The sequence below is a fragment of the Lycorma delicatula genome, chromosome 9 (assembly GCF_047948215.1).
Source record: "Lycorma delicatula isolate Av1 chromosome 9, ASM4794821v1, whole genome shotgun sequence".
Classification (NCBI taxonomy): domain Eukaryota; kingdom Metazoa; phylum Arthropoda; class Insecta; order Hemiptera; family Fulgoridae; genus Lycorma; species Lycorma delicatula.
This window is the reverse complement of record NC_134463.1, coordinates 43,912,660-43,930,651: the sequence shown is the minus strand read 5'-3', so window position 1 is coordinate 43,930,651 and position 17,992 is coordinate 43,912,660. Positions and strand designations below refer to the sequence as shown.

Genomic DNA, 17,992 nt, shown 5'->3' with positions numbered 1-17,992 from the left:
AGATTTGAGGACGGTGCTCGCAAAATTGGAAAACCAATCCCAGTTGTTATTGGATTGCATTAGCCAGCTAACCAGGTTGTCAGGTCTCAGGTTATTATGCCTTATTTCATGTCTGAGACCCTCCCATCTATAGCAGTTAAATACGGTGTGTTCCGCGTCGTCTTCTTCCTGACAGTACGGACACCTTGACGTCTCCCTTTTCCCGATTCTATTAAGGTATTTCCCGAACAACCCATGTCCTGTCATCAACTGAGTGGTGTGGAAATTTAGTCCGCCTTTCTCCCTACCCAACCACTCTTTCAGATTGGGAATAAGTCTCCTTGTCCACTCACCTGTTTGAGCGAATGACCATGCGGTTTGCCAGTTGCCTACGACTGTGTCTTCTACCTCAGCTCTTGGCACACCTGCCACCCTCATGCTTCGGCCTTTTATCTGTAATTCAACGGGAGGCATTTCAGCTAAGACACATAACGCATCGTAAGAAATTGTTCTATATCCTGAGACAACTCGTATTAGTGCTACTCTGTGCAGGCTTCTAAGTTTGCGTTTATTGCGTTGTACATTCATTGCAGTGCCCCAGACAAATCATCCTCTCTGATATAAAGTTCGAAATCCCTGTTGTTGGCTACACGTCTGATGGCTACCACACCATTTCTGTCCGGAACCACTGCAGCCTGGCCGCCGAACGTGCATTGGGCTCTGTGACTACAATAAAGTCATATTCACCTCTCGTGGCAATTTCCTCAGCAAGGTCACCGGACAGTAAACTCCTGTTGTTATTCAGTAAAAGCACTTTAATCATGCGGCTTTCTACACCCTGTGCTTTCAGTCCTATGTGACCGGCTATCGCAGTCTAGACATTTGGTGGCCTCACGGCAGTCCCTGATCGAGTGACCCTGACCCTCGTAGTTAAAACACAAATGGGACCTGTCAGAGCCACTGCAGTCCCTTCTGCCGTGCCCGGTTGCCCAGCACCTATAGCACCTCTCGTTCTCAGTTCTTATATACGTACGCCAGTTCACCCACCGTACTCTTAGTCTTTCAGCCACCAGTTTTACTGCGCCCCTGTATGTTGTTATCACAGTCGCGTTCTTAGTATTACCTGATGCTTCTCTAAGAGAAGTTACTTGGAAGCTCTCTCCCGTTCCTATGACTTTCTCAACTGCTTCCTTAATTTCACTCTCTGATGTGTCATATTCTAAGTCTTTGACATGAACGATGGTTCGACGATCACCCCTAGTCCTGATGTCTACTTGGAGATCGGCTACACAACTTCGGAGCAGCGAGGTGAGCTCCCCGCTTTTTGAGAGCCTTTAATTCTCACCTCGACCTGCTGATTTCTGCCCCTTCTAATAGACAGGACCTCACCTGCCTCTTCTGCTCTTACTTTCTCTTTCATCGTCTTAACCAAATATGCATATGACTTCCCCTAGGCTTTTACTACTACTGTTTTACTTTCGGCAATTGGAGGCGTACCGCTTCTCACCGAGGCCGACCTCGATCTTGCCCGCACTTGTTCTCCCTGACTAGGCAGCACCATTTTGGGAAGCGTCTTGCCCTTTCTCATGACATAAATGGCGATATTTTTAATTATTATTCCTACCGGGCCTGTGGGGACAACAAATACTGCCGAATCGGTTTTCCCTACCACTCTCCTGAGGGCTCTGACAACATGTGACGCCGTATTTCTATCCCCTTTACTAGAATAGTAAAGTATCATATATCTTGTGCCCCTAGTTGTTGTTCTATTATCCTCAAGTATAGTTGAGTCCTGGCAGCAAATTGACTGTTGGGACCTATGTTAGCTAAATCCACAAAATGACAGTTGTCTTCGCCTGGTTTTATGGCTGCCACCTGGGTAAGCCGGTTCATTACCCAGGTCGACCACCTCGCCGGGAGCCTATCCAGCAACTGTTCCTCAGTTAGATCCATATCCAGTATATCGGACATCTCATCACGAAAGTGTCCGTCTGTCTGCGTCCCTATGTCTTCCAATTCAGGTGTCTCGTCATTAATTCTTTGTAGCTCTTTATAAATATCAGTGAGATCGCTCTCATGGGCCTTCATTGTGGAGATACTGGCTTTACCTAGGTTCTGTCTTAGCTGGATTAGTATTTGACCCAGTCTGTATGTTACGTCCTTAAGTGTCGGGGAGGCCTCCTCCTCCGACGAGCCGGCTCTCACTCTTTTCTCTGCTCTTCCCACAACCGGTTTCCAGTTCTTTCTCTCTTGTACATTGCCAACCTCTACGCTGCTTGTTTCCATATCTTCTGCCTCATTTGAAGTGGTCTCCTTCTTTATTCTTGACGTCCCGGATGTTCCAGCCGCTTGTGAGGATTTAACCTCCAGCGGTAAAGAGCCACGTCGTCTCATGACCTTGGGTTGGACTCAGGGCCCAATCCCAAGTTCAACGACACCCTACTCTAGGGAGTGCCCCCAAAAAAATTGTTTTTTTTGGGGGGGGTTGTGGGGGGTAGGTAAAATGTATGGGTTCGAAAAAGTGATAAAAAATTTTTGGGGGGTCAAAATTGGGGGGGGGGTCAACGGATGGAGAAAGTTGTGATTCGGAAAGATATAAACATATTTTTGGGATAGGATGAAAACTGTAGGAGTTATGTAAGGAAAGGATTTCCCCTAGTAGAGTGTCTGTAGGACTTTGAAATATTTCATTCTTATAAAATTTTCTTCGAAAATTTAACTAAGTCCTTGTTTACTTCAATGAACTATGACGTATTGACAGGCCTAGGCCTGTCTATTGACTTTGAAAAATTTTACAATATTCCATTATATTAGTATAACCTATAAATTCAAAAAAACCTAGTCAAACAATGTTTTTTACTCACTTCGGTACTGCAGAAAGTTTTGTTTGATCACTAAACACAGTTTTCAACACTCTTGGTTACTTAATACCCTTCAGGGTCATGAAGAAATCCAAAGAAAACTTCACTAACCTCTAAATTTTTCAATTGAGAAAAAACGCTAATAATTCTGTTAGTCCGTGTCCAAAATTCATAAAAAATACACACAATAGTCCGTTATCCAATTCACTTTGATGCCTGTATGTCGAAACCGAAAAAATTCACCAAAAACCAGTCAAAATTCACCAAACCAGTTAACTCAAAAACGCGGAGCGGTTACAGGAACGTCTGCACGTGTCAAATTTGTTAACGAAAATCTGAAGTTGAATATCTCAGTTTAAAGCTCATATAAGTTAAATATTTTCTGCCAAACTCCATCCACCATCCAACTTATAAACACAGTCTGTCCATAAAATAATGGTGGGGGTTTCAAGTCATATATTTGAAACACAGCATGACAGATATATGAAGTATACATCAAAATGAATATATAAAAATTTCTAGTAGCAGCACACTATACTAATACTACCTGGAAAAAACTGGTCACAATGTGTTTTTTAAAAAACCTATACCACTTATAAAATTTTAATTATAATATTCAGCCGTTACATAAAACTGATTAACAGGACAAAATCAAATGATCTGAATTCACTACAGACATTCTGGATAGGTTAGAACATGATCGCGAGGGGGGGGGTTTAAACAAGTTTGTTTTTAGTGATGAAGCTAAGTTTCGTGTTTTGGGACAGGCACATCAACATAATATTTGAGGGTACTGACTTTCTACAAGTTATGGAACATCAACGTGACAACCCAAAAATTAATGTATAGTACGCGATTGGACAAGACAAAGATAATGGCCCCATTCTTTTTTGCTGAAAAACTATCATGGAGAAACAACTTCCTGGATACATCACAAGGACATTTGGGGCACAAATACCAGACAATCCATTCTCTAGTTAGAGCTTCTCCTTATTTTGCTACATTTGTCAGGATTACCTAAACAAAACATTTACTCAGTGACAGGTAGGATGAGAAAGGTGGAAGCTTGGCCTTTACAGACTTCAGATCTTACCTCTATGGATTTTTATTAGCGGTTGTTATATAAAGACAAATGAATGATACAAGTGTTCATTCTGTTAATTCAAATTAAAAAAAAAAATCATATAAAAGAACAGATCACTGAAGCTGTTTCATCTATCACACTATATATTTTCTATTGTGTACAGGAAGATATTGAATATTGTCTTGATGTCTGCAAGGCAGCTAAAAGAGTGGCTGAAACAGAATTTACTGAACAGGTAAGAGTCTTCGAGAATCTCTATTCATTTTTATGTATACTTCATGTACTTTTCATGCTTTGTTCCAAAATTATGACTGTACAGTCATTAACGAAAATCTGAAGTTGAATATCTCAGTTTGAAGCTCATATAAGTTAAATACTTTCTGCCAAACTCCATCCAACTTATAAACACAGCATGACAGGTATATGAAGTATACATCAAAATGAATATATAAAAATCTCTAGTAGCAGCGGTACTAGAAATTATTTTATGGACACAGTGTATAATAATTAACAAGAAATCATCTAAAAAAGCATAAAATAGCAAGCTTTAAATGAACTTACCAATTTATATAATAAGCTTTTCAAATATATTTATCATCATTAACAAAATACTATTGTCAGTTACTGCATGATCACTGTAATAATGACAACTATCAGTTTTTACATCTAACATTGGTAATATATTACCTGATATAATAATTTATAACTGATGCTAAATCCATGGATTTGAAAAGCATATTAAGCTTTCTTATTTTAACGTTTTCATAAGTATTTCTGTTAATTATTAATCATAACAAAGTATACTTAATAAAAAAAAAAGTATATACAAAATACTTATGATTAAACATCAAATTTTATATTTGATATTTAATTAGTTTTTGCTTCTAATTTTCCTGTCACAATCATCATGAGATGCTTGCAAAAACCAGCACTACATAACCAGAACATTCACACAATTGTAATCTGGATTGCCGTCTGATGGTTTCTGAAATGTCTTCTGAATCGAAACCAGTCAGTATAGAGTGGGGAAAAAAAAGTGAGGCAGTCCTCTTGAAAGCCAAGACTTGGCTGTCAGCCGGCACCGAATGGTGGTTGGCTACCCTCCGTTTTTTTGGGACCAGCAAGAAGTTTTGGGTATTAACTTTTTTCATGATTGTCATACCATCAATTCAGGATACTAACGCGGGCTTTTAAGTAAAGTTAAACTTTCCTATCATCGAAAAAGATGTAGCCAACTGATATGAAAACTGATCTTCTCCATGACAACATGAGAGCCCCATACTTCAGCTATCACAAACAAAAAATTAAAGGAAATAAGATGAATACTACTCAAACACTCTCCATATAGCCCAGATTTTATTGTTCTGCAAGAGCCTCTGGTAGACCAATGATTCAACAACAAAAATGGAGCGGAGAGGAGGAGTTTGTATGCAATTGACTGCTGATACAACCCACTTCTTTTTATGAAAATGAGATCAAAAAGCTACTGATCCAGTAGAAAAAATTTCCAAAGGAGGAGACTATATAAAAAAAAATGATAAAGACTTGTTTCTTTTTTAGTGCAAATAAAAAATTTTTAAATGAAAAGTTCATTTATATTTGATCCACCTGCCTACATATATGGTTTATATATGTAATTTGATCTTAAATCTAAAATACAAAAATTAGTTCATCTGATACATAATTTTCAATGTTTTCAGTTTATAAAGCTTATTAATCTCTAGTAAACTTTAAATTTAAAGACAAAAATATTTTAAAACTGCATTTAAGTAACATCTGCAAAATTTTTGTTGAATTTCAAAAAAAAAATCAACAACTACAAATCTTGTTTTTTAATACCTTTTTTAAAAATATTTTCAAAGCTTCAATCTGCCACACTTGTAAAAACTTCAGAGCAATCTCTTCAAATGATGATTGTGTTTCTGCATATACCAGCGCACTTTCTTCATACCTTATTACAAATCATTCAATAATTTAGAGAAAATAATAAATGTCATCTTGATCTGCTAAAATAAAAATTATTCTATTTAAAAACTAAAACAACCAAAATGGAAACAAAAATCTGGATTGCTTTAATCACTGCAACCTAATTCTCATAAAAGTACATTTATTTAAGAACGAAACATTCAATCAATCTTCACAATACTCTGTTATGTGCTAACAATATTAACCATCACAAAATAAATCTTCTTGATAGTTTTAATTGTAAAAATAAGTAAAGTCTGAGAGTGTAATCCAGTGTAATCTCAAAAAGTTTATTTTTTCAAACTTTATATCTTTTTGTTGCAGTATTTTCGGCATTTAGTGTCTGTTGTCACAAATACCTTTTGGCTAAGACAAAATTCTTAACTGGTCAGTGACACATAACATAATAATAAAAACTGTAGCATAAAAATAAATACATAAGAAATAATAACAACAAATTACAGTGCAATATAACCATAAAGTAGAACTACAATCTTTGTTATTACAAAATAGCCAAACACAAAAATCTAATGGAATAGAACAAACAAATTTATATGAATGATAATTTGTTAAAATTAAGAAAATAAAAGATAAAGTTTTTTAGTTATGAAAGTTTAGTAAATACTAAAATGAAATGAATTATTATTTTACATCAATTTCTTTTTTTTTGGAGCACTGAGAAATCTTTAACCAAATAATAATAATGTTTTAAGCAAAAAGTTCAAGAATTTCTTTTAAAATAATTTTAATAACTGAATAATTCATCCAATAAGGTCAATTTATATGGAATAAAACTAAGACAGGAAGAATACATAGATCCATGGAATATATATAAATGGATCAAAAATATGTACAGAAACATAAGGATTATTATGTGAAAACAATGACTAAGAACTTTAGCTTGATGAAAAAAAGCAACTGTTATGAAGCTGTTCAAAACAGAGATGGAGAATATTATACAAAAATTTAAAGAGAATGTAAATGGATATACTAAATGGCATCATGCGAGAACCAACCGACCGATTGCTTTCAAATTTTGCAGGATACATGCCATCATAAGGAAGGTCATAGATCTTAACCCCTTGGGGTTAAATAAATTGCTTTAAAGTTTTGAATTAAAAATATTTATTAAAGGAAAAAGGATTATTAATCCTTTTACTTTATTATATTTCTGTCACCACGGCAACAGAAATAAGTTATGAATTTTTCATTGTCAAATAGTTACCATAGTTACTACTATTTGTCTTTTGTTATTTAGTTTCTTTTTCAGATTTCTATAAAGAATGAATTCTTTAATTATTATTTATCTGTATTATTCTTACAACCATGAGAATAACAAACACTGTGGGAAACCAGAGGGTGGAGCCCTCTGGCTAGACAGGAATGGCAACTGAAGTGAGCTCTGTGGCCCTAGGGTAGGTTCCGGGGGCCCCTGAGTTAACCTAGGCCCCAATCAGCTAGTATAATTATAAAAGTTAATGTAATGGATCAGATATAAGAAAGACATTTCAATTGACTTTATAACAATCAGTGGAAATTAACAATTTTTAAAGCATATAACAAATAGATGACAACAATTAATAAAGTTTGTATTTTATACATTTGCTGTTATATAAATGATAGAAGCAGTTTATTTTCTTCTTTAACATTTATGTTTGTTCTAACTGTATATTACAGAGCATAAGATTATGCAATACAAACATCAAATTTAATAAATTTTTATTTTAACTGGTAGACAATACATTCGTGTATAATATATCAGGAAAGGGTAAATGTGCTACTAATAAAAAAATCGCTTCAATATTTACAAATGCTGAGGCAATTTCTTTAGTTATCTCCAATTTAAGATCGAAGTAAAAGTAATTTATTAGAGCAGAATCACAAAATACAGAATTAATCATAATACTGGAAAAAACTCTTGTGCAAGATTTACTTTTCGTTATTTTATTTTGTTTCCTTTTGAAAAAGTATCAATTTATTCTAATCTAAAATTTAATATTAAAAATAAATCAAGAACTCAACCAATTTTTATAAAATTTTCACATACACAACTTCAGATATACTATTACAGCATACCTAAATTTCAATGAAATTGATCCAGTAGTTTTGGATATTTACGAGTCACAAAATTTTATACATAGACCTATACATTTATAAATATATAAGGAAACTAAATTTTAAGAGAATGCTCTTTTCATACACCTCATACCTTAAACGCAAAGAAAATTCATTTTCTTCTGCCCAATCCCACCATGCGACAGAAAGTAATACCATACTTTTCTTTGAAAGTCGATGAAAATAGATGTGATTTAAGTGTATATAAATTATTTAAAAAATAAATAAAATAACATTAAGGTGAATACGTGAAGATGTAAATATAAAATAAGGTAGCTGAATTTTTTTGGTCGAGTATTTGAGATATGAAGCAAAAACTGTTTAGAAATAACATTGCGTAACCTCTTTTATTCTAATCTGATTGACTAAAATCTTTTCTAATTTTAAATAACTTAATAAGTACTTTCATCATTCTAAAGCTCAACTTTCTACAATCATTACAAAAAAAAATTAAAAATGGCTAAAACTATCCTCCCCGGTTTTTAATTTTGTCCAAAATTTAATGCAATCATTTTACTCTACAAAATAAAAATATCTAAAAAGAGTACATCATGATTATGAAGGTGTTAATGAAAATTATTTGAGAACATATTTACATATGGAATGCAAGAAAATTGTTTTTTTTTTTTAATTCATAGATAAGAGTAATAGTATTTCTATATAAAAAAACTTCTAATTGGATTTTAAATTTGTTCATCTCAAGAGAACATTTTATCTTATAAAACATTCTGAAATTTTGCTTTATAGGCAACAGAAATATTAATTACATCAGGTTGTCTAAAATGTATTGAGCATCTTGAGGCCAAAATTGAGAATACATTTATTATTATTAGAAAATAACATTATGACATCACATATGTACAATTTTTTTAATGACCTGCCATTTTTCTGGCAACATCAAAATCATGTTGCTATAGACCTTGAGTGGTTTCATCACAATTTTTTTATGTGGTTTTTGTGATGTGGTTTTCAGAGGCCTCTTTTGAAACTTAACACCGTTCAACAGACTGAAAAAAATGGTATGTCTGACAGTGCCAGGTCCAGGCTATATGGTGGATGCGTTAAAACCTCCCAGTAAAGTTCTCTTAATTCCTGACAGGCCATTAAAAATATATGTAGTCTGGCGTTGTCAGCATGGTATACAACACTACTTCTGTTAACCAGTTCAGGCCATTTCTTTTGAATTGCTAAATGCAATTGTGCTAACTGTTGACAGTACAGGTCTGAGTCTATCATACTATCTGGCAACAGCAGCTTGTAATGCACAATATTCTTCCAATCTCACCAAATTCAAAGCATAACCTTCCTGGCCGTCAGTGTGGGCTTTGCCACAAACTATGGAGCTTCTTCTCGCTATAAACATGATCTTTTTTGCACATTATTATCATAGGTTATTCACATATCATTACTCATGATCAAGTGCTTCAGAAATGGCTCAATTTTATTACGTTTCAGAAGATATTTGCAAATAGAATTTCGACTGAGTAGATTTTTCTCAGTCAGATCATGTGGCACCCAAACATCGAGCATTTTTTTTTAGCCAGCTTTCTCCAAATGGTTTAACATTATTTGATGATGAATATTTAGGTCATTGGCAATGTCATGACTACTTACATGCCAGTCTTTCTTGACTTTTGCAAGAATATCATTCACTTTTTCTATGATTGTTGCCCAATACGAGGAGCATCTTGGAAATTAAAATTTCCAGAACAAAAGCGACTGAACTATCTTTTGGCTGTTGCTTTTGATTAATATATCATGCCCATTAACAGCACAAATTTCTTTACAGGCCTGCAGGGCATTTGTGCCTTTATCAAAATAAAATTGTAAAATGTAATTCAATTTTGTGGAAAGTTCACTCATCTTCACGACACAATATCTTATGTCTGAGTATAAGAATTCCAACACTTTTTTCACATTTACTAGCTTCAACTACCAGCAGTAAAATGACACTGGTCAAATGCCTAACTCACTGTGACTCATATACCCTGAGATTTGGAACCATAATGCTATCTTGGGCACAAAAGCCTCACTAATTTTTAGACTATTATTTACAGATGACTTAATAATCTGGAGGAGAGGGAGTTGACCGATTCAAAAGTTATAGCAGAAATGGAACAGAAAATCAAAGAAGCATCAATTGGCTACTACCAAATTGTAAATGAAAATTTATTAAAAAGGGAGGATATATATTAATGAATATTGTAATAGACTGAATCTTTTAAATTCAAAAAGCCTACATTTTTTTGAAAATCTATATAATCTTAAAACATTTAATCTACAGGATGGTGCACAAAATCATCCAACATTTGTTTTAGCAATAATTGTTTAGGTTAATAATTACTAATGTGTCTTACATTGGCAGAGGTGACAGCAATTCATGAATATTAGTTTCTTTTCTTTCCAAGTGCGCTGTTTGTGTATCATTCCAAGATGACTGACAAAGGAAGACTGACTATTGAACAGCTTAAAGAAAAGATTTTTCTAAACATCCTCATAAAGTGATGGAACTGCAAGTGCTAATCATTGAGGTGTGCAATGAGATAATCAAGAATACGTGTCATCGAATTATTAACAACATAGGAGTTTGTGTTGAAGAAGTTGCTAGACGTGATGGTGGTCATATTGAACATGTAATAAGCAGAATATAATCTCCAGGTATATAACAAACATGCTGTAGTTTACTTTTCTATATTGCGATTCAATTAAATACTTTTTAACAAAACCAAAAGTTGTATCATTCTGTTCGCCATCTTGCAGAATAAAACTGAAGAGAGAAAATTTCTATGAACAATAATCAATATAAGAACAGACAGAGTAATGAACACAGCATAAAGGAAGAAATTACAAAATATTAATTTCAGAGAAAGATAATTGGAAAAAAGTCTAATGTAGTTATTTGGCAGAAGTTTGCAGTTGCTTGCCTGCCCAAAGTGCAATTTTAAAAAGATGTATTAAAAAAATGTTTACCGTTTCCAGATTTAGAAAAACTAAAATACTGAATGGGTGAAAAAACTTACTTTTCTTTTTTAAAATATTCATCTGCTTGCTTGACCTTAATTATATCCATTTGCAATGGATTATCAATGGCATAATATTTAGCAGATTCATATTCACCTTTCTCCATAAAAATCTGAAATATCAAAAATAAATACAAAGATTATTTCTTTACATGAAATCAATGCCAGTGCAGAGTTCAATGAACTAATTTGTTTTCATATGAAAACCAGAAGAACTTAATCAACTTAAGTTCATTAGAACTCACATTTATGGTTTGTAAGTATTGATAAATTCCTATGTCACACTCAGAACACAGTTCACCACTGAAATAAAATACAATTGGCCCTTGATTTAAGGCTATTTAAAAACCATTCACTACAATGACCGACTTAAAAAAATTCCCTTAACTTACTAAAAAATAAATTAATAAATCATACAAAGAAAAACAAATTAAGTGCTACCTATTCTTAAAAGCTCTATTCCATTTAATATTTAGCTTCTTCTCTCTATTCCATTACAATATTTAGCTTTAAGCATTTCATGCTCATTCTATCTTTGCATCCCAAACACAGCACTTTATAATATAAATAGTTTTATAGTGGAAATTTAAAATTTTAAAAATATCAGTTTTATTTTTTTATATAACTCAAGCAGCTTAGCAAACCTTTTTTTTTTTTTTTAAATACTTATCTCAACATTTTAATATGAGATTTATATTACCATGCTTAGCAATGTGTTTTATAATATATAGTATTTTTACATTTTTTATATTTGTTCACTGTAATCAATAATTTTTACTGAAGAAATTATCTGTATAATTAGGTTAACTGACACATTTTCAAAAGTAAATTGTAAAAAAATAACAACAAAAAAAGTAATAAGTCTGGTCGGAAAAATCCAATGATGGTGATTAGATGAAAATCGTACGAATTTGAAATTAAGAAAAATCAGCTAAGATATTAAAATGAAATAGCTGTAAAATGTAAACTGTTACATTCAGTATTCAATAACAGATAATATTATAAAATAAGGACACTTCTTTGAAAGTAAAATGTACTATAATAGACACATGTAAGACTTATATCAACAATAAAATTTTAATAAAAATTTTGTAGACATTTTTTGTAAATTTTAAGACATACTATTTATGTCTTAAAATTAGCTTGTATGTCTTGCAATCACGAAACAATTTTTATAAATGCATCATCAATATTCGAGTTATTAAAACAACATTGTAAAACTGAAGAAAGAAGTATTCATTCTGTGCTAACAAAAAGTGGTTTCAGAACATGAAAGAATTTCATATTAAAAGTGATATGAGTGCAGTAAGTGAAGTTACCAGTGCAAATTTTTCAGCACTGAAAGATTGTAACATGAAACCTAAGTAATAGAGGTATATTTAGTTCTGATATTTGATGTAGATTAAACAGGCCTGCAATGGAAATGTGTACTGTAGTGGATGTATATCAAAAGAAGAAATAAGTATGCTTGGTTTTAAGGGAGTGATATACCATATAATCATGATTTTACAAAGTACAGAGGAATATACTAAGCAACTTTTCCATAAAAATATTGTAATTTCATTACAACAAAAAAAACAATGATGATCTTCCTGTACAATTTACAATCACTCTTCAAGAACTAGATATATCATTTTAGCAGTATTTAATATATAAAAAAAATTTCTTACATAGGGTTAATAAGTTCTGAATTTCTCATTTGCATTGATATTTTCAAAGCATTAATCTAATTAAATGCCAAAACAACTGGCATGCAGTTCTTACAGTTATTGTGAAAAAAGAATAGTTCATATACCTTTTTGGAACAAATACAGCAAAACACATTCACTTTAAGGGAATTGTGTATATATTGCACAGTTCCCCAAGGGTTTTTTCTGATCCCCATTATAGTATGTTTTATCTATTGACCTTTCCATTAATGTGAACTGTACAATCATCCCTAAAGATTAGACGAAAAACGAAACCACTTCTTCATCAACATGTTCATGCATATCCATATATAAATCTTTAAATATAAATTTGTCTATTTTATATTAAATGATTGTCATCATTTAAACTTTGTACTAACTACACTTTATAAGGTGTCATCATATTCAACCATTTCTACAATATTTTCCCATGTTGGTTGTGGAATATGCAATTCTAAACTTACTGATTTAGTTCATTTACCTAGACGACTACATCAGTACATGGCATGAATGTAACTTGTTCTTATAACACAGGAGATCTTCCTTTCTTTTTATATAGACAACCTGTATTTTATAACAGTCTAATTTGTTTCAGCTAATTTGGAGGACATAAAAAGCTTTCGCCAGACTGGTTTGCAACACAGAAATCAATATTAACTTAAGCAAAAGCAGTAATAAATAGCTAACAGCATTCCTTGTAAAACCATATTAGTTATTTATTATCTCTACAAATAAAATAATTTATAAAAACCATCAGAACTGTTTATTTCATTTGTAATCACTCTGTATTATACTATGGTATTAACCTAAATAAATATACTACATAACCTATACAAATATAACACTAGGTATTAATCTAAATAATTACCTGCCAAACATTTCTATCCTCTCTAGTAACTTTATATTTAAAGATGGCACGTTCTGCAATAACCCATATAGTACCTTTAACTGAATCTTTCTGTATGCTCACTAATCTACCATGGCTCTAGAAAAAAAGCAAAATTAGAAAAAAATTAAACATAGAAACATAAAATACATAAAAATAAAGACTATAAGATAAACCACCTTGTATTTAATTTCTTTAGTTATTTTGAGACTATGAAAAATTCTCTACACAAACTGTTTCAATATATACAATTCTAGTCTCTAATTTTCATTTTCTTCACCTCTACATGTAGTATTTTATGACAAATAATTATACATCGTAACATAACTTGTACATTAACAGAGAATACAGTGTTATTTTATAGCTTGAAATGAATTTTAGATTAATCATAACATTAGTAGGTTATCAAATTAAGAGAAGTATTATGGAAAAGTAGGGTAAAAGTGAGAAGAAGGTTACTTTTTATCAAGGAATACAGCAGTTAATTATTTATCATAAAAGGATTCTCACAGAATTTCAGTACTTTTCATAGTTTTATCTGTTATCTTTATATGATCACTTTTATTATAAAAACCAAACAACACAAAATTTGTATAGTATATCACAATTAGTAGACATTTTACCTAACCATGTTAAGTAAGGTTTTATGATCTAGCACAATCTACCTCACAAAGACCTTTAGATCTTATTAAAATTAATGTAAATAATAGATTATATAAAATATTTATCCACAATATAAATATTATACTGTGCAAATTAATTGGGCCAAGCTACTTTTTTTTATCTAAATCATTATGTGATTGCCAGTTATGTCTGAAACTGCTTTAAACTTTATTTGCCTTGAAGTGGTGTGACTGTTCGACCTTTACAATAAGAAACAAAAGACAAACCAGTTTGACTGGTTTTAAAGTGGAAGTAATCACCTTAGCTTAAGTTGTGAGCCTTTGAATGTGGCAGGTGGATTAGTTTTTGCAGTCTGTGTAACATATGTTGCTTTATGTGTTTAAAAATAGATATTACTCCGAGGAAATATGCAAAAATTATTGCTCTTAAAGATCACACTTTTATAACAGTGAGAGATACCACTTCTACAATTCGTGTAGGCAAATCAAGAATATCAAGAATTTTGACAACGTTCAAAGAATCTAGATCATTCTCTCCAAAAAGAAAAGGAAAATGTAGGGGCAAACAGAAAACAACTCCAAAAACTGATAAAATTCTAATAAGAAGTGGTAAAATTAATTCAAGGAAAACAAGAAGATACCTTAAAACCTTAAAGGAAATTTATTGGCAACTAATTTTAATGTTAGTAGTTCAACTGCATGCCATAGGCTTCTGGAAGCTGGCCGGAAGGCAAGAAGTTTAAGGAAAAAACTATTTTTAACTCCTAAAATGAAGAAAAACTTTCAGCATGGACGCAAAAATATAAATCATAGGTTGCTGATGATTGGAAGAAGGTAATTTTTAGTGATGAAACTCATTTATTTGTGCAGAATTATAAAATAAATGTCATGAGAAGAGATGACAGTGAACCTTTAAGAGCTGAGCATGTCCAATAAACTGTAAAACACCCTCTGAAACAGATGTTTTGGGGTTTTTTTTTACAATAAATGGCGTTGGAAGCTTAGTTTCTGTTGAAGTTGATATATTCAAACAAGTACGTAGAAATATGATGCAGGATTGTTCCATTCATGCAAACATTTGAGGAGACATTTCAACATGACTTAGCCCCTTGCCTTAATTCAAAATTAGTCAAGACTTTCATGTTGAAAAATCAAATTAATGTGCTTGATTGGCCTGGAAATTCATCAGACTTAAATCCCATTGAAAACTTGGAGAATATTTTGTTTACCTAAGAAGGACTGTATGACCAAAGAACGCATGATAATTAATACTTTAAAAGTGTGGTTCCAAGATAATGACGTCAAAAATATGTGCAATAATCTAGTGGAGTCAATGCCAAAACATCTTCAAGAGGTCATTTCTGCTAAAGGAGGACATACTTAATACTAACACATGTATTTATCAGTGTATATAAAGGCATAGAATGAATAAAAGCATAGATTTTTTAAAACGAGTGATGATAAACATTATAAAAACCTACGTTATTAAAATTAAAACAAAATGAATTAATTGTTTTAATAACTAACTCACCTCATTGTAAACGTCTTCAAATACTAAAGAACTATTAAGTGTACAAACACCAATTACTCTATCAGAATACAAGAACAAGACATGAAATTCCATTATTACAAAAGATAAAGGTGGAACAAGCGGGGTTGGATATGGTATTAAATCTTGTTCAGCAATTACTGAATTCTTGTCCCCGTTACTGCCATCAGGATCAATCTATTAAAGATTACACAAAAATATATTACATTTATTTAACACACATAAACACAAATGGTCTCTGCCACATTTTTTACAATTTAATAATACAAAACTTCTCAATATTCTTTGCTCTAATTTTAACTCACATTTTTCGTTTTTTTTTTTTATTTCAGCAGTTAAAGTTGTTTTTTTATTAATTTTGTAACAATATTTTAAAATAAATATTGGGGGGGTTGGGGAAAACGTTTCTTTGTATTTTTCTGATAGGTGACTTTAGGATTGCATAATTATTCCATACATTTTGAAATTTTACTACAAAAAAAGGGAAGAATGTGACTCGCTGCTAAAAATGTTAGTGATGTTTATGGACATGATGCAGTACCAGTATGGTTCAAGCATTTTCATTCTGTCAATCAAGATAACGTGACTGGAACTGTTCAATAGAAAGGTGCCTATCAAAAATTGAGAAGTTGGTTGGGAAGTTTTGATTCATCTACTGTACAGTCCTTGCCCCACCAGACTATAATTTTTTTCAGTCTCTTAGTGGCACAAAGTTGGCTTCAAAAGAGGCCTGTGAAAATCACAGTTTTTCATCCAGAAAACATATAAATTCTACAATGGCAAGATTATGATTTCACCTCAAAAATGGTAAAAGTTTGTCAATCAAAATGGCACAAATTTGGTTTAATAGACATTTCATATAAAAAAAACCTTGCTTTTATTATTGCATTAAAATATGAAGAAACTTCTTCTGTAACCCATTATACTTTTTTTTTACTATTTAGTATAATTGAATGATTTTTTTTTTATTTTGTTAAGAATATAAATTGTATTTTTGCAAAAAGAATATAAATTATATAATCAGATTGCAAAAATTTCCCATGTTTATTAAATTTTAATTAATTTGGGAAGAAAAAGTGAAATGACACGATTAAATCTACTCACACATCATTAAAAAAAATAATTAGTTTCGTACTACTTCAGTGCAAAAAGCAATAGACTTTATATATATATATATCTTTAAATTCTTTTTACAGATTCTATAATTTCATTCTTCTCTACTAAAATGTAACATAGCCTTTCTTTTAAAAAATTTTCTTTCTGTACTAAATGAAAAATGAAAAGGACGCGAGGAAAAAACTGAATTAAATTATAAACGTTTGTTAATGATTAAGAAAATATAAAGGTTTACATTTTATAGAAAACCCCATTATAAACTAATAACTTCGCAACATTGAATATACAACAAATGCAACCTACACAGTAAAATTAAATAAAAACATTTCTAAAACTGATAAATAATATACATCACGTGAGATGTAAAAACGATTAATTACTACAGTTTAAAAAATTATAACATTGTTATTTAAAGTAATTAACAAAAACAAAAACTTAAAACAATGTATAACTTAATGTTGAACAAATCATTAAATCATTATGCATACTAGTATAAAAAACAGAGCTTAATCTTAATAAAATTCATATTTTCACGACAATTTGTTATTAAATAGATAAATGTAATTGTTGTTGACGGCCAAAAAAAAAAATCCAATACAATAGACCATAGGGTTAAGTCAATTTTGAAATCACAGACCACCTTGACAATGGCATTCACAAACTAGTTCACAATCGCTTGTACTGACCCACAGTGGCATTAGATTATAACAACTGATGCTTTGCATGACAATAACAGTCACATTCTTTTTTTATAGAATCTCAAATACTAACGCATTGAATACTTATAGTATTCTCTAAAAATAAATAATGTTAACAATCAAATTGTATCCAACATTATTTAACTTGAGTGATTTGCTGAAAGCACTTAACATGGTTTTGATATCTTACTTCATATCCTTCAATTTTCAATATCTACTTCCTGAAGAGGTGTTATGAAATCACTGGTCAAAAAGTACTCAATTTCACATTTTATTTAGAATTATTTTAAATAATATCTTAATAAACAATACAATTATTTTTGTTACCCATCAAAATAGCCCAAGACTTACAACAGCCCTGAAAAAAATAGCTGTCTATTTAAATTCTAAATATGAATAAAAATAATA

The 17,992-nt window shown here is 31.5% G+C and overlaps 1 protein-coding gene across 2 annotated transcripts in view; it reads right to left on the bottom strand.

Moving 5' to 3' along the window:
* The window catches only part of dor (vacuolar protein sorting-associated protein 18 dor), a 68,448-nt gene that overhangs the window by 26,286 nt on the left and 24,170 nt on the right, over positions 1-17,992 (bottom strand). For both annotated transcript variants that reach the window (XM_075374557.1, XM_075374558.1), the window contains 4 exons: positions 15,753-15,947; positions 13,581-13,697; positions 11,025-11,137; positions 5,764-5,875 (listed from right to left, as the gene is read on the bottom strand). In XM_075374557.1, the coding sequence (XP_075230672.1) occupies positions 5,764-5,875; positions 11,025-11,137; positions 13,581-13,697; positions 15,753-15,947 (537 nt within the window). The remainder of the gene's footprint in view (positions 1-5,763; positions 5,876-11,024; positions 11,138-13,580; positions 13,698-15,752; positions 15,948-17,992) is intronic.